General features: G+C 35.8%; 1 protein-coding gene across 1 annotated transcript in view; it reads right to left on the bottom strand.

The window, feature by feature from the left end:
• Nucleotides 1–23,889, bottom strand: part of STK33 (serine/threonine kinase 33) — a 59,106-nt gene that overhangs the window by 16,558 nt on the left and 18,659 nt on the right. Inside the window, exons 8-11 of the mRNA XM_033120621.1 lie at nucleotides 18,534–18,609; nucleotides 14,128–14,240; nucleotides 13,605–13,690; nucleotides 560–766 (exon numbers count right to left, since the gene is read on the bottom strand). Of these exons, the coding sequence (XP_032976512.1) occupies nucleotides 560–766; nucleotides 13,605–13,690; nucleotides 14,128–14,240; nucleotides 18,534–18,609 (482 nt within the window). The remainder of the gene's footprint in view (nucleotides 1–559; nucleotides 767–13,604; nucleotides 13,691–14,127; nucleotides 14,241–18,533; nucleotides 18,610–23,889) is intronic.

Raw genomic sequence — 23,889 nt, 5'->3', positions numbered from 1 at the left:
TCTAATAAGGTAAAATGATAAGCCTATATGAACAGTGTCAGTTATCATAAAATTGGAAACAAATAACTGGATAATGTAATCACTTTTTTTCTAGGTAATATGTAAACCCATTCCAAACTGTATAGCCAGTAAAATTTAAAAAATTATTAATTTTGACCCATGGGCCAAATTTGGCACACCATCTGTTTCTGCTATGTCCTTAAAAAAGCCTATGCCTCTTTTCATGCTATAACAGAATTGAGAAGTTATAACAGAGGAGACTATTATGGCCCACAAAGCCTAACATATTTACTATCTGTTCCTTTATAGGAAACATTTGCAGACTCCTGCCCTATATATATAATCACAGATCTTAAAATCAGCATGTAGGCCGCATTGCTAAATCATGATGGACTCGAGGGAGGAAAGAACTTTACTTGCTTTACCATGCAAGTCCTTAGTTACAAACCAACAAAAAAAGACAGAGTTGCAAAATATGTTTCAAGTGCTATGAGGGTACTTTACAGTTTGGAGAAATGAAATAATTGTTCTTCCTACTTATTTTATTGGTTCTTCCTACCTGTTTTTCCTCGTCTTCATCTGAAGTGTTAGTGACATCATGGACATTTCCGCTGGGTCCACTGGCTGGGTAATCTTTCAACTTTTCTTCAGTGGACCACTTGTTCTTTTGATCTGTTGTGTTTTCCTCATCACTTCCTGGATTATTTTTCCATTCTTTCATCATTTCTAACACATTGGATGGTCTCAACGAAGAAAGTGCATTGCCCTAATGTTAACAATGAATTTTTTGGTGTTACAAAAAATTTAGAAAATTGAAAGGATTCTTATATCTTTTAGTAATATATTCCCCCAAATTCAGTAAGTCACATGGAAAAATTATAAATGGCAAAACTTCTGATGCCCCTTGGAACAAACTCCCTGTACTGACAGGTCCACCTCAAAACTAACAGGAAAACTGAAAGAAGTTTGCCCAAGTCTAGTGAGTCCCACATTCAAGGCAAGCTTATATAATATCAAAATGTCTAGGTAAAAAAAATCTAAATTCAGTTGATAAGTCAAAGGCTGTATCTAAGAGTATTGATGTTTGACTTGAAAGCCCTTAGTTGACTTGAAGATTTAGATATAACGTGGTCATTTATAATTGATTCAGTGTAGTTTTTATCCCAGATGTGATTATACAAGGTGTGATCAAACAATACAGTGAATGTTTAAATTAAAAAAAAAAATTATTACAGTAAAAGACACATTGCCATTAATCCCCCTCAAAATACTCCCTCTCGCTTTGAACACACTTATCCCATCATTCTTGCCACTTTCTGAAGCAGTTCTGGAAGTCCTCTTTCATGAGTGTCTTTAGTTGCACTGTCATGGCTGCTTCGATGTCCTGAATAGATTCAAAACATCTACCTTTCATGGTCATTTTGACTTTGGGGATGAGCCAGAAGTGACACTGTGAATAACATGGATGAGGACATACCGTAATATTTTTATTTGACAGAAATTGCCGTACCAGAAGCGATGTGTGACACAGAGCACTGTCATTTGGAGGACGAAACTGTCCATTTCATGTTAATGTGTTGTTTGTGATCCATGATTTACGGCACACTTTAAAACACACCTTCTCTCAACCATAGCTCACACCCGACTTGACTACACCAAACAAGTTGAAACTTGTCACACGCTCTTACTAAGATTTGACACATCGCTTCCTATTGAAGATTCCTGCCTTTCTGTTGGATGGCACTCGGCAGCAGCCTTCACCATATTTGGTGATCACAACCGAAAGGATGAAACTCCGTGTCACATGTCGCTTCTGGTACAGCAATTTCTGTCAAATAAAAACATTACGGTGTGTCCTCATCTACCTTCTTCACTGGATCTGGCATGGTGCGACTTCTGGCTCTTCCCCAAAGTCAAAATGACCATGAAAGGTAGATGTTTTGAATTGATTCAGGGCATCTAGGCAGCCATAATAGCACAACTAAAGACATTCATGAAAGCGGACTTCCAGAACTGCTTCAGAAAGTGGCAAGAATGATGGGATAAGTGTGTTCGAAGCGAGGGGGAGTATTTTGAGGGGGATTAATGGCAATGTGTCTTTTACTGTAATAATTTTTTTAAATTTAAACATTCACTGTATTGTTTGATCATACCTCTTACAATACCAAAATTGAACACTTTATATTAACTAGATTTTTCTCAAATATAATATTCCATTTAATGCCAAGAAATATATGAGTGCAGTCTCAAATGGCTCCTGCTAGACTAGGTATGCCTTAAATACCTTTTTCTCCTCACTCGGATTAGTAGAGAAAGTTTGGACAAGAAATTTGGATCACATTTAGATTAAAATGCGAAGTTCATTGTGAGCACAGCTTTGGAGTGATTCTAAATTAATTTGGTATGTGGGTGGATTGACGTATTAAACATCAGTGACACAGAATACTATGAGACAGAGTACTTTAAAGGCAGCCATCTGAGTACACTGTTGAGGATCTGTAGAGTTTAATATATTTGTAGTGAAAGATAAACATTAAGTGTGGAATAGTGATAATTAAATGAGGATCATTATGCAACTAATTCCCCATGGTTCTACTTCATCCTGTTTTAAGAAGGTCTATATTCTTACCAATTTCATAGCGTTACATAACACTTTTTGTTGCCCTCATGCAAATGCTACCATTACTTCCAGAATGCCTTCTGCCAACCCATAGCCTACACTTCCTTCAAGGCTCAATGTAAGAGTCATCTCTGTTAAGTATCCCAGAACTTCCAAAGATACCATCAACTTAAACTCAAAGCATAGACAGAGGCTCAAAGATCATGAAAGAGTTGAAACCATTTTGAACAGTAGATAGTCTCAGAGCTCTCAAATGAATGAGTTCTGGTCTCCAGGGCTCTGTCAACAGCTCTGCTTCATCCCTATGATCCATAACTTCCTGGCTGCACCCTGAACTTTAACCCTAATTTTCATGTAATCACAGTGTCCAGGCTCCTGGAATGCCTCACCTTGATTCTTTCACCAGCAGACAGAGACAATCTGACATATGTACGTCTGTAATCTCAAGTCCTCAATTGCCCTTCCCTGATAAACTCCACAAGTTAATTCTTTGGGTATTTTAGTAGTCACTAATGCTGCTCACCCAACATTCCTTTTTCTAGAAATATGGCAGAATTGTACTTCTCTTCCTCTTTTTGGACATGACCATGTGACTTGTTTTGGCCTGTGAAATGTGATTGAAAATGAGGCAGGATAGGTAGCCTTGGAAATTGACAGTCCACTACAGGGTACAATGTGAGGTGCCTCACTGGTTATAGAAGTAACAAGTGACTGTGTTCAGTGCCTGCAGCTGGAGAAAAACAAGAACCAGTTTCATCCAGCTAGGCTAATCCCCTTGACTGGGACCTGACCTTTAGCTAATTTTAATATCATTTGCATTGTGGATACTATGACTCCCATCATGCATCCGCCACCATGACAATTCCAGCAGAACCAAATAAAGAAGAAAAAGTGGGAAACGGAGGGTCCCACCCAGGGAGAGGAGATGAATGAACCATGTCAATGGGACGTCACCAATTCCCACTTCAGGAGGGATAAATACCCCCGATCGTGACTTCCTCGGCGCCACTCAATTTCTGAATTGGCCAGCATTTCTCTCTTATGTGTGTACTTTTGTTTCAATAAACTAACTTCCTGTGCTTTTCTGCATCTGTCTCGCTCTTGAATTCTTTCTTGCATGAAGACAAGAACCTGGTCACGACTCAGGGTTGAGTCCTCCGTGGACATCCCTGTGAGCCTCCAGCGACATCTCTGGTGACTTAGATGGTACATCTTCACCGGCGCCTGGACCGATCTTCCCAAGGTTAAGGACAAAGCCACTTTTGTCTTTCACTTTCTTTCTGTTTCTGAGAAAGCCACCTCGGGAAAGCTTTAGCTGCACCGCGGGCAGGTTAAGCACTTAAGAGCAATTAGAGTGCTCGCACTTGAAGACTCCTGTGATAAGTTGGTCACAGATCTGTAGATTACCTCTAGGCATCCCACCAACATGAAGACAATACCCGTGCAATGAGGTGCACAATTCCACAATCACACATCTCCCCTTTCCCCTGCAACAATTTCCTGTATCAGGATTAGGATGGCCTCCCGAGAGTTGGTTGTCTCGACTTCTCTTTTATCTGAACCACAGCTCTGGGTTGAGTCCCCCGGTGACAGAAATGGTATGTATCACTCTGGATGGAAATTTTAGGAGATAGCATGCAATTTGTCATGTTCCCAACTTGTGCCTTAATAACCACAGAAGCACAGAGATGAGGCCACACAGCCTAGGTCTCTGAGTGAAGATAAAGTAAAACAGAATCTCCTCTCTTCCTCACCTCCTCCAGCCAATGTGCAATGGAAGGCATCATCAACACTGAGACTTGGGGGTCACTTGTTACTGCAGCATAATCTAGTCTATCCTGATATACACAGCAAATGAACATTTACATTCTGTAAGTAGCTCCCAAAGAGCCTTAAAAAGAGTGAGTCTATTGTACAACCAGCATACTCAACAAAATTGCAATTACTACAGAAATCACATGCAATTAGTACCATGTGATAAACCATTTATTTAGGCAGTCCTTGCTTTGCACAGACCTGATACGCATGGATTTCAGTCATCATGACTTAGTTAAATAATATCAACAACACAGTTCAAATTTCAGTCACCATGGTATATCAACTCTCATTGCATAAAGTTCAAACTTCACTGCTAGTTCTTTAATCCACAACAACTATGCAAATGCTAGATGTGCATCATGGTAAGTGACCAATCATGTTACTTCTTTCACAATCTGTTGGTGACTGGACACTGTGCATCTGCTATTAAGTTCACACACACACAACTGTGCAGTTGTGTTGCCTCATCTCCCAGAGAACTTGTCAACAAAGATGAAAGTGCAGTAAAGAAATTAAAAGTGATAACGCTGGAATTGAATCAAATACAAATGGAGTAATAGAAGACATAGCTGACCATGGGAGTGTTGACACCCCACCATTTGAGAGAATCTAGATATGCAACCAAAGGAACTTAGTGAAGGCAAACTTACCAACATAAATGAAACAAAAAAGTGTTTGTGACAGAAAGGATGAATATGCCTCAGAGAAAGTGATGTCTGCAAAATATTTGACATTTAAAGAATTTTCAGAGATATTTTATGACACTGAAAGCACAAAGGATAAAATGTTGGAAGTTGATCCAAACTTAGAAAACAGTATGATAGTTCACCAAGGCGTAAAAAAGATGCTCCCCTCAGTATTATAAGTTATATGATAAGGAGAAGAAGGAGGCAAGCACTAAATTTAAACTAATCTTGATACGTTTTTATAAAAAACTAAGACACTTTAATTCTCAATATTTCTAATGTTTTAAATTATAGTTCATTAAAAACATTAGTTTTTACTTTTGTTTCACTCCCTATATATTTATAATTAACATTTAGAGTTTTTACTGTTTAACAAAAATTTTAAAGATCATGGAACAATCATAATTTTTCCCACTGATTATTGAGATCACTTTGCACAGTTGCACCCTGCATTCTTTTTACAGTCCTGCACTACCATGCAAAGAAAGGATTGCGTGTGTTATCTTCAATCTGCATCTCTGGCACTCTTGGAAATGCTTAGTTTACATAACACAAACACCCAAGAGCTTGGACTGACACTCTACATGCCTAAAGTAAAGTGCCTTTGCATTCAAAGAAATGACCCTATTTCTCATTCCAAAGAGATTGTGGAGAAGAGGAAAGGGTCCAGAACAGGAGCATTAACACTCCAAAAACATTTTACTATTTGGAAATTTTTAACTCTTTGCTTCCTATATTCATTTGTGATATCAAACAGGGCACACGTGGTAGTATCAATTCCAGGCTTTCCTTGTTGTCTATAGTCCAGCCAGTAACTTACTAGACTACCCTCTCTATTGCCTGCTAGCATGTGGAAGACGAATTGCATCAAATGCTTGGATTGACCAATGAATAAGTATCCTAGGGCTCTGTGTCATCAGCCTTCTAGGTTCAACAGAAATTACAAATGAATGAACAAACTAAACAAAAACGAGTGGAACTGTTAGGCCAGACACTGTAGATTGCATGTCACCTCACCACCAGAACACTAACCTCTGACTCCCTTTATTGGCTGTATTCATGGGGTCAGACGCTGAACTCATTAACTACAAAGGAGCAAATGGCAAGAAAGCAGCAGTAACAGGCGGATAATCTGAGGCTATCACAACTATAGAAAACCAACCTTTTGGTTAATAAATTTCCACTTGTTTAACAGATAGTTGAGCTATTTTATTTTGAAAAACTGGAAAAATGGACACTCACGGAGGAGAAGCTTTGCTCAAATACTAAGATTTGGATTTGATACCTTAGTAGACATGTCCCACAAATGGAGACCCAAATGTATGTCCTCATCTAACAAAATTTGCCTTTTTCAAGGACAGTACCTGTCAGTATTTTGTAAACAATAGGTTTGTTTTTTTTTAAATGAATGAATGAATTATATGTATAAGCTAGGGTGAGATGGTATGAAACATAAATTCAGCAAAGCTAAAAGGAAACATTCTGGGGTTTTAGCTTATAGTTATCATTTTCTAGTTTTCGTAAATAGCTAGAATTCTTCATTTTGCAATGTTCCTAGGCATAATTTTTTTTTCAATACAAAAATGGAATAGTCACTTTATAAAATAATATGTAAAATCCAAATCAAAACACTAAGATGTCAATTTTCACCTAATAATGGATATAGATTTAAGTTTAATAACATTCTGTGTTGGTGAGGGTATGGGGAAACGCTCTCTCATTTACTGGCTTTTATGGAAGGGTAAATTAGCAAAATCTATCAAAATGTGTAATACGCATTGTCTCTGGCCAGTAATTCCACTGTTAAGAATTTATCCTATAGATGGGCTGACACAGTATGTAAACATATATTTCTAAGAACATTTGTTGCACCGCTGTCTGTGATAGGAAAGATCTGAAACAATTTAAATGCTCCATATTCATAGGGGATTATTTACAAAATAATAGTGTACCATAGTTTGGGATACAATGTTGCTTTTTTTAAAAATAAGGAAATCTTTCCAAGATATATTAGATAAAAAAGAATTGTTTGCATAATAAGAACCCATTTGTGTAACGTATATACATAAAAATGTATAGAATGTTTTTGAAAGAACACATAAGAGACTTCACAATGGTCATTTTAGTAAGAAGGAATGAAGTTAATGGAGGAAATTATTTTTTCTGTTGTGTTTATCCGTTAAATCACTTATCATGGTTAATCTCAACTATTACTTTTCTATGACTAATAATTAATGTAAATTACAGTAGGAAAAGAAATAATGTAAGTTGCAGATACCCACAAAGGACTGACAGCACCCGATACAATCACCAAACATGTCCTAATGGGTCTTAATGAGTCCCAGACAGCAGCATATCAGGGTAATAACAACCACTAAAGTAAGCAACTGTGTGCCACTTTACAATCTTTCGTAACAAAGTCATCTCAGTGATTTCCTCCCCCACAAGTATAGCAACTAAGTGAGTAGACAAGTTGGTATTGATATTCCTATTCTTCATGAGGAAACAGCCTGAGAAATTTAGTTATTTACCCTTATTCCAGAACTGCTTTCCCCATTGCCTGCCAAGAATTTCTAGCTAGAGGTGTTGCTGAGCCTTCAATACTATATTGTATATATGAAAGCTGCTAAGAGAGTGTATCTTAAAAGTTCTCAATGCAAGAAAAAAAACTATGCGATATGATGGATGTATTAACTAAACTTATTGTAGTAATCATTTCATAATAAATACATATATCAAGTCATTACGTTGCACACCTTAAGTTTATACAATGTTATATGTCAATTATATCTCAGTAAAGCTGGAAAAATAAAAGCATACCCAATATATTTCAAACCGACATTCTTTAAACTGGCGTATGTGTACACCTGCCTGTACCTGAAGACTTCCCAAGGATGTGTGGGCAGGACAGTTCGCGGGCAATCGATTTCAAGACCCTCAATTTCCAATGATCTATTCTTTTTCAAAAGTCATCTGCTTGGGTGAGGATTTGCAGTAATCCTTTTCATGTTCTTTTTCTTACGTCAGCTTCTTCTAATGCTTGTTATTGTACATGTGTTCGTGAGTGTGTGTGTGTGTGTGTGTGTGTGTGTGTATGTCAAAAGGTTCATATCTAGAATATATAACAAACCTCTACAAATAAATAAGCAAAAGATATAAAACCAAATAGAAAAAAATAAAAGACTTGAACAGGCATTTCACAAAAGAAGACATCTAAAAGGCCACTAAAACATAAATAAAGGTGACCGATTTCACTTGTAGTTCAGGAAATACAAATCAAAACCACAATGAGATATCATTATATGTCTACCAGAGTATCTAAATTAAAAATATTGACAATAACAAGCATTGGAGAAGATGGGGAGCAAAATTAGATCTCTGGCACTTTGCTGGTGAGTGGTACAAACAATTTTGGAAAAGGGAACACAGGAACTTTTGGATGGGGGGTGGGCAAAGGAGAAAACTCACATAAATTTAGCTGTGATCATGGTAATTCAGTGCCTTCCAGGAGCAACCCATTGTCAAAACAAGCCAAATATAAAGTCCACTTTATGTAAGTCAAGGTCTAGAGCAAAACAGCTCTGCCTGTCTTTAGAGCTTAATTTCCCACTACTTCCCTACATGTCTTCTAGGGCTCTAGAAAAACAGAATTACTACTATATTTCCTATTCTCTGAATATACTTCTTTTTCTTCTGTCTATGTCTTTGTAAATTTCTTTCTATCCAGAATCCCTCTTCTTCATACCACGACTCCAGCATTAATTTGTACTTTTAGCCATTGTTTTAGAGCCAGATAACATACATATTACCTTCACTTTAAGTAGTTTTTGTAACCCCCTAAAGGGAATAATAGCTCTCTTCTTGAAAACCTAATAGTACTACTACTGTATTATATATTATATATAAAATATGTATATTTATATTGAGTATATATTTCTTAGAGTAAATTTTATTATGTTATATACAATAGAGTATATTTTTATATATTTAAAAGTACAGACACACACACACAAAACACACCACACACACCCCCCCACACATACACCACACACACACCATACACACACCACACACACCAAACACACACACACCACACACCACACACACCATATACTCATTCTTTGCCCGTGTTTTTGTTTTAAACCCTCTACGAGGCTGTGGGCAGGGACTGTACCAGACTCATCCTTGTGTCCTCTACAACACACAGTAGTTATCCAATAAATATCTGTTTAAAAATTAAGTATATATATCAATCATTGAATATTGAGTAAATCCTCAAGGTTCCTGGTTCATGAGCTGCTTGTAAACACAGTTTTTATAAAAACCTTCTGGGCCTCAACAGCATATTCACATACAGAAGATAATTCAGAATTTAAGAATAACTAAAGATAGTAAAATAAAGGTAAGAGTATTAACATATTTAGGATGAAAATATACAGTAGGGAAAAAAATCCAACAATTAGTTAGGCATCGGAAAATTTCCATTTTCTTATGTAGCGTGTGTATGTTAAGGCTAAGGGTCAAAAATCTAATGACTAAGACATGAATAACAATTTTTAAATTAATGAACAAGGGAGTTACTCACATATTAGGAAAGGTTGCTCTGAAATTAGACCCTACACATCTTTATTACAAGTGCCTTTGCAAAGTGTGACTATAAAGCAAAGTACACTGTAATTTGTGGTACATTACTCAAGTGGAGAAAATGAGTTTTACTCATCTTTGTACCCTACAGTGCCTTAAAATAAAAAGATACTTGTTAAAATCAATATAGACATTTAAATGACTTGTCCCATTTAAAATAAGCCACCTGGCAAGGCTGACACAGTATAACAATGATTTCCTTCATTTCAAAGAGTGTACAGTTGGTCTCCACTATCTGTGAGAGGAAGTTAAAATTCTAGCCTGAGATTCAAGTCCCCTCACAATTTTCTTTCCTTTTCCAAAAGTCTCATTTCCCACTTCTTTCCTTCAAGCATCTTATCTGCCAGTCAAATTGAACCTCCTGATTTCACACTCGCTTGCCTCTGTACCTCTGGCCATTTGGCAATGTCTTCTGTCATTTATCATTTTCTTCCTTGCATTGCATCTTATATATAGCTTGTTTTCCTTACTAGACTGTGAGTTCCTGTGTCAGAGACCATGTCCTATACACCTGTAACTATATTTTATTACCCAGCACTGGGCCTGGCACATGTAGTTACCAAACATGGTAGTTACCAAACAAAGATGTTGAAGGAATTACTGAGTGTATGAATAACACCAATAGAACTCAAATCTGGAAACTACTTTTTGACGAACCATAGAAGAAAATTAATGTATAGCAGGGTTCTTAAATATAAGGAAATATTAAAAATACCTGGGAAACTTATTTAAAATGCAAACTTTGGGTGTTGATTGTAACCAAGGGGCTTGAAGGAATACCAAGAGGCAACTGTATTATCTAACGAGAAGGAATAAACTCCTGAACCACTGTTGAGAGAAAAGAGGACAAAAAGGAAGAAAGGACACAGGAGGACGACTACACTTCTGGCAATGGCAGCCATCAGCAAACTCTCCCTTTGTAGGAAAGTCATTTCTTGGCTTTTTTTCCTTACATCTAAATCTTTGACTTCTGAAATCGGGATGACAATATGTGTTTAAGTTCCATTCACTTAAATGTACATAGAGAAATAATGATTATTTTTCTCAGAATACTCTTCAGATATGTACCATATTTCAAAATGCACAAAACATACGTTAAACCATAGACACTTTTTATCTGATAAAGCTCTTTGAAAAAAATGTTACTATCTGTTAGATATTGAAAAAGATAAGCTCTGGTTATAAAGCAGCAAGGCACTGAGAGAACTAACGTTCTCTTTAGATTATTTCAAACACAGGATATGAATTATGGGAAGTAAGACTTCAAGTGGTTAAGAAGAAAAGAGTTTTGCCTTTTAGAAGTTTATAAAATGCCAGTATTCTAAACTTCATACACCGAACTCCTTAGGATAATCTGATATAGTTAGTACACGCTATTTGTCACTTCTCTATCCATTTGGCAAAGACTACATAGAGACAAATGTTACAGAGGCTCAAAAATGGAGACTTCTGGAAAAATGACCAAAGCCAGAAATAAAACTGTACTAATTAGAACACAAATAATTAAATGGCCAAACCCGAATGTTGTGTGATGCTGAAAAGAGATATATTTCTAAGGCACACCATCTGCTTTACAGTTTTTGGTTTTGCTGTACTAAAAATCTACTCAGTACAGTTTTGCAATGATCCATTTAACTGCTAGCTCATTTGCACAATTACTTTAGGCCAGAAATACTTATTGCACAGAATCATTTGAGAGATCAACACATTCATAGAAGAGGGCAGATGTAACACATTTTTTGAGTGAAGACTATTTTTGTAGCTCTTAGAGGAAAAAATATTATTCAAAGAAATGATTAGAAGTTGCCAAAGGAAAATTAGAGAAATTTTAAAAAAGAGTGATATCACTATAAATTTATGGTATCTAAACTTATCTGGGCTTTCAGGGTCACCACCAACCTCTTTGTTGGCCAGTCTAATGGAAACTTCTCATTCTCATCTTGACCTCTCAGCAGCATTTACCTGAGAGCTGACCGCTCTCTTTCTCACACATTTTTCTCACTAAACTTCGCTGCTACCATTCTCGTAATTTTCCTCCTTCCTCATTAGCTATTTCTTCTCAGCCTCCATTGTTCGCTTTTCCTCTTTTAAATGTTGTAGTATCTAAAGGCAGGGCCTCTTCTCCTTTCTACGTTACCTGTATTTTCTTCCTAATTTATCTCTTCAGCTGATAGCTTTACATGGCATCTATATACTCATGATTCCCAATTTATATTTCCAGCTCAGACTTCTCCAGCTCCAGACTCATATATTCTATTACCTATTTGTTATCTCCACTTGGATGTCACACAGGCATCTCAAACTTAGCATATCTAATACGGGACCCTTGATTCACCACCCTTCCCCCAGAAAAAAATATCTATTTTTCCTTCAGTCTTCTACATCTCAGTAAATGGGACCACCATCCAATCATTTGTTACAGTAAAATCTAGAAGTCATTCTTGATTCCTCCATTATCCTCATCCCTCATCTAATCCATCACCAAGTCTTGTCCACATACCTAAAAAATATATCACATTTATTTCTCTTCAACTCTATTGCTTATCTCTCAACAATACTACCTCTCAACACTACCACAATGTAAGCATATCATATACCTCCAGTATGTAAGACAGTGTCTAGCAAGTAACAGATGTAAACTAGTTTTTTTTCATAATTATTGTTTAGCAATATTCCGATGTGTCTTTAGAAATCTCCAGTCTCAGTGCTCAGACATTTTCTGTGATAACTACAGACTTATTCATTTGCTGAATATTCACTCATTCAGCAATTATTTATTGAGTATTGTATTAACTGGTATTAGGCTCGACTGCAAAGTTTACAGTATCTTAAAGATGACAAAAGTTTGTTTCCTACTCATATAAAAAACTGTAGAAGTGGGCAGTCAAGGGCTGGCACAGCAGGTCTGTGAGCTAAGAGCCCTGGTTCCCTGCATCTTGTTGCTGTGCCATCCTCAGTATACGGATTCCATTTTATGGTCTAATGTAGCTACTCAAACTCCAGCCATCACATCTGCATTCCAGCTACCAGCAAAGAAGACAGGCATGAGGAATGCCGTAGCCCCTCCATTTAAGGACATTTCCCAGAAATTGCTCCTATTTCCACTTAGATCTTACTGACCATCTCAATAATGAGCAGACAAGATAACTAGCAAAGAACACTAGACAGCCATGTTCCCAGGTCAAAGTCGGGATCCTCATTAGCATGAAAAAAAAGAGAACAAACACTGAGGGAAGTAGCAGCCTTGTTCCAAAGTCCCCATTGTGACCAGGTAATGTTGTGGGTCCAGGGACATAAACATCAGTAGGACACAGGGTCTGTGCTCAAGGCATTTAGTCTCATGGGAAAACCAATATGTAAATGAATAATTACTCAAGATTTTAAGCTGGGTAACAGCCACTGTTAGGAGACGTTCGCTTTTCTGAGTCCCCAAAGGAGACGTTGGCTTTTCTGAGTCCCCAAAGATTCCTTGCATCCAAAGAATTAAAGAGAAATGGACGGTTTCAGTCCTTTTATGTCACTAAAGTACACAGACTCTTCAATATTTCACAGCTTTAATAATGGGCATTTCTCAGCTCTATTTTATTGGATTTGATACCTTTCAGGACATGAAGCCAAGCAAAGTTCATTTACATCTCTATAAACATACATAAATAACTGTGATAATAGTTTTAATAATTTGAAAATACTCATTTCAGAAATGTGTCAAGACTCAATAATTTTAACTTGTCAGAAGATGAGAAATTGACTGTTTTAAGAAGACTATATATAAACTATAAGGCCAAACAAAAATAAACAATGGTAGCATGATCAAAAAAAAGAATACTGCAACTTACTGTTAACCACTGGTTATCTAGTAGTTCCTTAGCTGTGATTCTGTGAGCAGGATCGACTTTCATAAGCTGTTTCAAAACACTTTTAGCTGCAAATAAAGGAAAATCCTGAAAATCTTATTTATCTTAACTACAATTACTACCATACATTTTCCAATTTACTTAGAAATAGGTCTGTATGACATGAAGGGAAGATATAATTATAAAATAAATATTAGTATAAATGGTTAAGAAATAAAGTTTAAGGCCATGAGGTTTTATTGCCTGGATTACCTGGTTTATATTCTACAGTAAAAATTAACTAGGTGATCAGCAAATTTCCTTCTTAATTTTTACTATGTATTTTCTGTTTTGGTTGGAAGTTTTGACTATAACAATCACAGTGAAGATATTACTATTTCCACAAGTAAATTTATTTCTACAAGTAAATTTAATGACTAAACAGAAGTTTAAAGTATTTGAGTTACTAGCAAACTTTTTTGTATTATATATATTTGCTTTAATAAATAATAACAAATCTATTTACCACAATCACTTATCGAATCCCAGATGGGATCATGAAAATGTAATTCTCCCTTTCTTATTAACTCAAAAAGCTTCTCTTCTGAGCTTGGCAGAAAGGGTGGTTCTCCACATAACCTAGAAACAAAGGCAATCATTTTGTTTACATTTTTAAAAAATCGAAGTAAGGCTATTAAAAATTAAATTTCCACAGGACTAGGAATTAGTGGTGCTTCATATTTAAGTCAAGGACAGCAAGAAGGACAGAAAGAAAGACATTGAAATTGTTGAAGATTTTGCTTATCTTGGTTCAGTCATCCGTCAAATGGAGACTGCAGCCAAGAAACCAAGAGTAGGCTGAGACTCGGAAGGGCAGCAATGGAAGAATTAGGGAAGATCATCAAGTGCAAAGACGTGTCATTAGAGACCAAGGCTAAGCTCATCCACCCCCTTGTATTCCCAATAACTACACATGGATATGAAAGGTGGACAGTGAAGAATGCTGAGAGGAAAAAAAATGATTCATTTGAAATATGGTGTTGGACGAGAGCTCTACAGATACCCCCGAACCTCTAAAAAGATGAACAAGTGGGTCCTAAAGCAAATTAAGCCTGAAATATCGCTGAAGGCAAATGTGATAAAACAGAAGCTGTCCTACTTCAGGCACATCATGAGAAGGCAAGGTTCTCCGGAAAAGACAATAATGCTCGGAAAAAATGAAAGGCAGCAGGAAAAGAGGGAAGCGAAATATGAGATGGATTGACTCCATGAAAGAAGCCACAGGCGTGGGTCTAGAGGAACTGAGCAGGGCTGTGGAGGACAGGACATCATGGATATCACTCATTTCCAGGATCTCCAGAAGACGGAGCCAACTCAACGGCATGTAACCCGCACAGGAAGAGGTGGGCACCTCTCTGGATGTAGAAATGGAAACAAAGCGGTTTTGTGAGACCACTGCTAGGCTCTTGTATACATTGAAACCTCTAGATCTGCAAATGACCCAAAGCTCTCCGAGGTGGGGAAATATTAAGCTTAAATGGGTTTAAAATACAGGATGGTGTGTGTGCACAGTTATAGTTGCAGATAATAGAGAAGATGTTCTTCATTGTGAGCAAGGGTAAGGTCATGCGTAAGGCACATAATCCAAACTAAACGTATGGAAAAATATACTGAATCATCAGTCTAATGAGAGTTATCAGAGTCTAACTGACCATGTAAGAGTTTTATTCACGATAAAACACTATGCACATGTTAGTAAGACGAAACCAAGAACAACCCTGGGAATGTCTATAGACTTTGAGTCAAAGCCAAAAATACATAAAATGACCACAACTCATCAAAAATAGTACACAAAATGAAGAAGGTCTGGCTGAGGAAAATCAGATGCTGCTGATTTGACCCTTCAGTCTGGAAGAGTGAAAGCTGAGTATACTTGTACGTAACGACCAACATCAGTAACACCACGAGCAGTATGTACTAAGCAAACATGGGCTTGTTTGCACATTCTGTAATACAGGGACTGTGTGTCTTTGGAATCTTTGAAGCGGGAGTGCTGTCCTGTATATACATCACGAAGAACATGCTAGCCTATGCGTCAGCAGGTAACCCAGTTCAAAACTGCAAAAACAAGCTTGAATGTTGAGTTCAGTTCTTCGTAGTACATTCTCAACAAATGCTGGCATCATCATTGTTGCCAACACTGACTTGTAAGGGCAACAACCAGGTTTTCCCAGTGATAACCGAACAGAAGTTGGACCTGGACTCATCACACAGGCAACTCAGTATGTCTGTTCTTCAATTCTCAAGATTGTGTTTTTCCCTTTTATTACTGAAAGAATAAAATGGCATGATTCCATTAAAAATCCCAAATGCTGGTCTATTATGTACATAACTATAATTATCTCTAAGTCTCCTCGCAGTTATGTTTCTACCGATTTTTTTAAGCTATATTTTTCTTTAAGTTCTTTAAAAATCTTTCCCACAAACATTTTCTGAATAAGTCTAAATTTGACAAGTATTATACTTGAAAATGATGATGATGATTTTCCTGGAGAAAAAGATGTTTTCATCCTAGTAGTCTATCAAATTAGGCTGGACAATATATTTCATTTACCAACAGGTTCTTGTTAAGAGATTGGTATTTATCAAGTTGTTCCACAAACTCTTATTTTAATACTTTTTACTTCTACAGTTCATTCTGACCCTCCTCTCTCTGACCTTACTTGCCTCACTCTTGTTTACTTTTAAAATGCAATTTTTAAAAGGCCATAAAAAGTGGTCTTACGAACAATTACTATCTATTGTAACGAGTATAGGCCAGCAAAAGCCCAGCTCATTGAATCTGTTAATAACCAGTGAAATGCACATTCACCAATTCCTTGGCTGCTCCTGCATTGCCTGACTAGCATGCAACTATAGCTTAAGGGCTACATTTAAAAAATTCCATTTTTTTCTGTCCTTTGCAATTTTACTTACATAAGAATGTATCTAATGGTTGGTCAATCAGCAGCATGTGAAATTTTATGACAGCAATTTTCTGCACATCCAGAAAAGGGAATTCAAGACATGAAAAATGCTTCTTAAAGCTTTCCTATTATTTTCTGCTGCATTCATAGGAATCAAAACAGCAGAGGATATACCCATAAAGAGTATTTATGTTAATTTCACCTTGAGAAAGTATGTTATCATTGTCCAATTAAGTAGAAATGAATCAGGAGTAAGTGATAAACAAGAAAATAACCCCCCTGGAGAAGGTAATATGTTGGTGCCCTTGGTGAAGGAAATTATCTATAAGACCACTGGGCTCCGGCAGATTAATGAATAGGCACTGATTAGCTAAGTAAAAACCTACTGTAAAGAAAAAAAGATGTCATTATGATGATATGAAGCCATTCTCTGAAGCAGAAAAATTAAAATTATACTTTTAAGAAAGAGAAAAAAATTTAACATATCTACACACTATCACTTTCCTTTATATCAAATTCAAACTGAAAAGGCAGCAAACACATGAACTGGGTGATATTAGATTACACATATTATATTTGACTCGTGTTGTCTACAAAGTCTTGAGAGTATAAAACACTAATTTTAAATGGTTATATTTTTAATTAAAGACTAAGGCTCAGAATTTTTACAATATGATTCTAACCAGCACAAAACAAATGATCAAAACTTTGTGAATACATATACACTTTATGCAAGCTAAGCAGTTGATGTATGTTGACCATCTGAGTTACAGCTATAATCACATCATCCAATTTCTACTGCCTGTGTATGCCATTTCACAAAACTGTGAAAATGTAACTACTGTGATGTCAATATTTAGAAATGATCTGGAAGAGAGTATACAGTGAAATCTTCAATCTGACCATAAAACTAATGTTGCATCAACATAAAAATGTTCATATTCACCAAGAGGCAGAACAATGGTTACTAACTTTTCAGAACACCTCTTAGGAAATTCACTTTAATTCAATTTAACATATATACATACATATATATATGTATATATATTCAGCACTGACTACCTGCCTACTATTGAACCAGATACCAGGGGTGCAAAGATGAATAAGATCTCTGTCCTTCATGGAATTTAGAGCAAGGAAAACAGATGAAATACACACAATATTGTAATTATATTACAATATGATAGCTGGTTTTTGAAAGTGCTAAGAGAATACAGAAAAGTGAACAATTAATTCTATCAGACTTGTACATGTGCAAATCTTCCCGGTTAAATATTCTTATTTTCTTATTTTGTTTTTCTTTCAGCATTACTGTTTTGCATGCATTTTGTATGTTGCCTGACGTCGTCTGGGAAAGCATACATAATGCACGTAGTGACTGCTGATGTGGAGCAGGAATTAGGGAACTAGAAGGTGTCAGGGTTTGACCTGGCCGCACCGGGGACAGAGTTTAGTAGAGAAGAGCAAAAACATTGTAGGTAGAAGGAACTGTATGAGCAAAGACCCAGAGGCAAGTGATGCAGGGGTCCTGGGCTGAACCTCTGTCTAGTGAGTGCCCATCCCTCACACATACCCGGTCCACAGGGTAGCTCTAAGCCAGAGTCCAGTACCTCCCTCTACCTGGTAAGCTACAAGTGAATCTCTTGAGAAAATACAAAGTAGCTTGGTTTCTAGCAAAGGATCAGGGAGATTTCAAGGCCAAGTTTTTCACTTTGCTCAGATCATACAGTGCATTGTAGCATTTACAGATCAATGAAAGCCAAAGCTGAAAGTTATAAATTTATAGTGTTAAAAAAAAACCCTAATGGATGTACTCAGCAACTAATAAGACAGCTTTTAGACTGACTTCCCAATTGTTTTTCAGTAGCTTTTTAAAAACTATATTGTTTAGGTTTAATTGAAAATCTATGAGATTCTACTGTCAGAGACCGTTCATTTTAAACTGTACATTTATCAGGCTACTTACAAAATGTACATTATGACACCTATGCTCCAAATGTCACACTGCTGGCTATAGTCGTGGGCATTGATAACTTCAGGGGCTGCCAAACAAGCAGAAATAAAAAAAAATATTAATAATACAATAAATGACTTTTAAATGCTTAAACACAAAGCATGAAAAATGTGCTGATGTGATGTAATTTATTCCCCCACAGGGAGAAAGAGAACCAACAGCAGATGTTAAATGAATAATGTACAGGCCTTAACAATCGATGTCACTGTACCCTCACTCCTGTCATTTAGCTTCCAAAGGAACGATGGCACAAACTATATAACTAAATGTACAACTACTCTTGATTCCTTTGAAATTGTTAAGAAATGATTTTGCAAAGATTGTGTAGTTATAGAAGACAACAATATCTGTTCTTTTCCAAAACTAGAATTGAATACATGCCTTAAGTGGATACAATTTAAAGCGATCTGGATTCACAGAAAAACTCAGATAAATGGTTATACATCACTTTTGTAAAATAATAATAATAATAATAATAACATCACAGCACTCCCATGACAGAATATGAATTATTTTCCACGTTTTCTAAGTCACAAAACTAAGACAAAGAAAGAGCCCCTACAGCATAACTGGATGAAAAAGCCAGTTAGTCACAGGTAAGGGCTAGCAGCCGGGTCCTCCCGACTCCCCACCTCTGTGCTTCTCAAGTTACACTGTGTTCACGGTCTTTTTAAAGTAGACCTTTTTTTTTTTTTTTTTTAACTTTAAGGTAGCACATTTCTTTAATGATCAGATTTTTTATAATGGTGGCTTTTAAGAAAGTCACATAATGACATTTCAAGAATATGTCTATTATACCTCTACAGCAAGGGATCAATTATCTTTCTTTAAGGAAAAAGGAAGAATAAAACAGTTATAAACATGAAAATAAAATATGTGTATATATTTCAATAGAACTCTAAAATTTACAAAGTACTTTTGTACCAATTATGTTATTTGCATAGATTAAGTTAAGGATCTTGTGAGATGGGTATGCAGCCATTTGACTCACCGTGCCCGTGAGGAAACTAAGGTTCAGATATATTAAGTGACTTGCCTCAAGTTACAGAGGTGTTTTTATTTTAGAAAACAGTTTCAAGCTCCCCCACCTACACACACACACACACACACACACACACGCGCGCGCACACACACACACACACCCTTTTATACCTACTAAAAGCAAATGGAATTTCATTTCCTCTGCCTCTGGTAAAAGGAACCAAAAAGCTATAAAAAGGAGTCCAAAGGTAAAGCAAAGAAAGAATGAGAAAAGGCTTAATTCTAGATAATTAACAAACTGAGTAATTTGTCTCTAAATCACTGGAAATTAACTAATTAACATTTTCCTTTAAGCAACTACTTGTATTCTTTAACTCTACTTAAACGCTTTAAATACTGAATCATTCAAGTTCAAGTTGCTCTTTGGCCGTGTGTCTATGACAAGGGCAAATTCTGGGATTAGATTCTAAGAAGGATCTCCCACAGGTGCATCACACACACAGCAGGGGCCCAGATTCCGGGTCCTCACTCTTTCAGAGTCATCTTACTCATCAGGGGCATTTCTACTGTGCTGTCATCACAGCTCTCCCAGGGAGGCAGAGGCCAGAGTAACTGTGCCAAGGAGCCATTTAGGAAGTCAGCAAGCTCTACAAACCATCTGTCTCCCCTCTTGTTCTCTCACTTGTTATCAGTGTAGACAACTAATAAGCAGGCATAAAACTCAGGGTGCTTGGATATATTTTCCCCATGTAACTACAGACCAGATGTCGTTTGCCAACAGGAGGATATGAACAGAATCTAAAGTAGTCTTTTCCCAAACAAGATAAAACAATTTTGAAACTTTCTGCATCAAGTAGGCAAAAAAACAATGAACTAGGTATACTCCTCACCAATAAAAATGAATAAGCTACTGATATGTCTCAAAATCATTACGTGAAACTGAAGCAGACAGACACAAAAGAATATACAGAGGGTGCCAAAAATATGTGCACACATTTTAAGAAAGGAAAAAAACTGCATTAAAATTGTAATACAGTCAATAGCATTCATTTGATTAACGCCATCTTTTGAGCAAACGTCATACTACACATTGCTACTGTAATTGAATTCAACTTCAAAAAGTAATGCATAGGTAACATCTCTTAAAATGTGTACATTTTTTTGGCACCCCTGGTATGTGTGATTCAATTTATATAACGTTCTAGACAAGCAAAACTAAGCTTTGGCGATAGAAATCATTAGTGGTTGTTGGAGTCTGGATGGGCATTGACTGTGACGGACACAAAGGAACTTCCTGGGGTGACAGAAATGTCCTATATCTTCACGGGGGTGGTGATTCTATTATACAAGTATATACATTTCTCAAAATTCATTGAACTTTATACTTAATATTTGTGCATTTTATTGTATGTAAATTATATTTTGGTGAAACAGATTTTTAAAAATAAATCTACTAAAAGTACAAGAGAATTTCTCAAAGCCCTATCTTGGTGGGTGACTTTAATCACCCTCTTAGAAATCAAGAGAGGCAGCAAGCAAACTTAAATTAACAACATGGAAAATGTGAATCACAAAGGTTTCACATTTGATTTTATAAACATACACATACAGAAATTTTTATGCTCATCAAATCAGGAATATGCATCCTTTCTAAACACCCAATGCAGCATTTACAAAAACAAATCATGTGTTCAATCACAAAGAAAACTCCAAAAGTTGGAAAAGCTTTAAGTCACAATTGCCTACTACAATGAAGAAAACCAGACAGAAAAACCAAATGGCTAGGGAAACTAACACACTCACATGAGCAACAAACACATCCCAACCACCTAGAAAATTCTAAAAGCACTTCTAACTAATTCTTGGATTAAAGAAGAAGACTAAAACTAAAATTATAAACGATTAAGAAATGAATAACAACTCGGACACTGTATCTAGCAAAAGAAATAGTCAAAGCACTTAAAGGAAAATACAGAGAGTGACAAAAAGAAATGTATACACATTTTAAGAAAAGAAAAAACTGTTAAAATTGTAATACTGAATATATGCCAATAACAAAAGATGAATACAAGTCATGTGTATACGTTTTTTTTTTTTGGCACCCCCGGCATATAGTCTTAAATGAATTTATTAGAAAATAAGACTAAAAATAAATAAGCATTTAGCTTAGGAAGTTAAAAAGCAAACCAAAAGAAAGTAAAATGAAGCAATTCAGAAAGATAAAAGCAGAAATTAATGAAAAAGCAAACCAAATAACATTAGACATAGTTCTTTGAAAGTCCCAGAAATTGATGTAACCATTAACAAATGTGATCAAGAAAAAAATAATTAGTAGTATTATTATTACAAGAGCTAAAATTAAACATCAAGTGCCATGTACTGTGTTAGGTACTTTACATATATTTTCTCATTTAACTCTCATGTCAGATAAGAAAGATATTATTACCATCCTAAATACGTTTTCTTCCCCCTTCTCTATTTTATTTTTCTTCCTTAGCTTTTCTAACAAAACAGATATTTTAGTTTTTTACCTTGTTTAATGTTTGTGCCAACATGACATTTTTACATTTTATTCACTGTTGTATTCCCAATATCTAATCCATGTCTGATACAAAGTAGATCCTCAAAAAGTATTTGTTAAATCAGTGATATTATTCCTATTAGATGATGTAGAAATTGTGACAAAAGCAGTTACATTGTTTGCCCGGGGTTAATCAGATAGTACCGTAAGTGGCAGAGCTAGAATCCTGAGTTAGCCAGGTGATGTCAGAGGCCAATATTACCTCACAATGCCTTCTTAAAAAAATATTAGGAATCAATAGGGGGATATAACCACAGAGACATAGGAGAATCTGAAAATTAAAAGTGGATATAATATACATATTTATGCCTATTTATGCATATTTATGTATAAATAAATATTATACATATAATATTATGTATATTATACATAATATTAAATATTAATATAACAAATATATTATACAATATTATAAACATATGCATATTTATGTATAAATATGTATAATATACATATTTATACATTAAAACTTCAAATCTCAGTGAACAATTTCCCAAAAAACATAAATCATAAAAATGATTCAAGAAAGTATCAAAAACTGAATAACCTACTATAAATTGAAAATATAATAGAAACTTTATCCCACACCCCCCAAACGGTACCAGGACTGAAAAATTTTGAGGGGGAGTTTCATCAATCTAATACATAATTTCTATCACTTACATGGTTCGTGAGCATATAAAAAGTAAAACTTTTATTTTTTAAGAGAGGCTAGCATAACTCTAACATCGAAAAAAGACAAGGGCAGCACAAAAGAAAGAAAGCTATACTCATAGAGCCTAAATAAAATGGTGACAAACTGACTACAGCAGTATGTTAAACAAAGTGGGGTTTAATTTAAAAGTGCATGGATGGTTCAACATTTTAAAAAGCTATTTCATTAACACATTTAAAGAGAAAAAATATATGATCATCTCAATAGGTACAGATTTGAATAGGCATGCAATCACAGAAGATATATAAATGACTAATAAGTACGTGAAAAGATGCTCGACATCACTGTTCATTAGGGTAATGCAAATTAAACACCACAATGAGATTACTTCATTCCCATTGGAATGGCTATAATTTAAAAAGATAGGTAGTATCAAGTGTCATCAGGATGTGAAGAAACTGAAACTCCCATACATTGCTAGTAGGAAGGTAAAATGTTACAGCAACTATGGAAAATCATGTGGTGGTTTCTTAAAAAGTAACACGTAAATAATATATGGCCCAGCAATTTTCCTCCAAGGAAAGTGAAACTGTATGTCCACATAAAAACTCGTACATGAATGTTGATAACAGCATTATTTATAATAAATAGCCCCAAACTGGAAACAATCCACAGGTCCATCAGCTACCAAACGGATAGACAAATTGTGGCGTATCCATACAATGGGAAAGAGCTCAGCGATGTAAAGGAATACATGCTACGGATACATGCCACAGCCAGGATAGCTCAGAAACATTACGTTAAGGGAAAGAAGCCAGACATAAAAGACTACGTATTTTATAGTTCCATTTGTATGAAATGTTCAGAAAAGGCAAATCTAGATGGACAAAAAGATTAGTGATTACCTGGGGCTTGGATGGGAATGAGATTGAGTGAAAATAGGCATGAGGCAACTTTTGGGGGTAGAAATGTTCTAAAACTGGACTGGGGTGATACAACTCTGTGTATGTATGAAAAAAATCATGGAATGGTACACTTTTATGACATTTAAATTATATTCAGTAAAGCTGTTAAAAATCACATTTAGAAAA

The sequence above is a fragment of the Rhinolophus ferrumequinum genome, chromosome 11 (assembly GCF_004115265.2).
Source record: "Rhinolophus ferrumequinum isolate MPI-CBG mRhiFer1 chromosome 11, mRhiFer1_v1.p, whole genome shotgun sequence".
Lineage (NCBI taxonomy): Eukaryota > Metazoa > Chordata > Mammalia > Chiroptera > Rhinolophidae > Rhinolophus > Rhinolophus ferrumequinum.
This window is presented reverse-complemented; position numbering and strand designations above follow the sequence as displayed.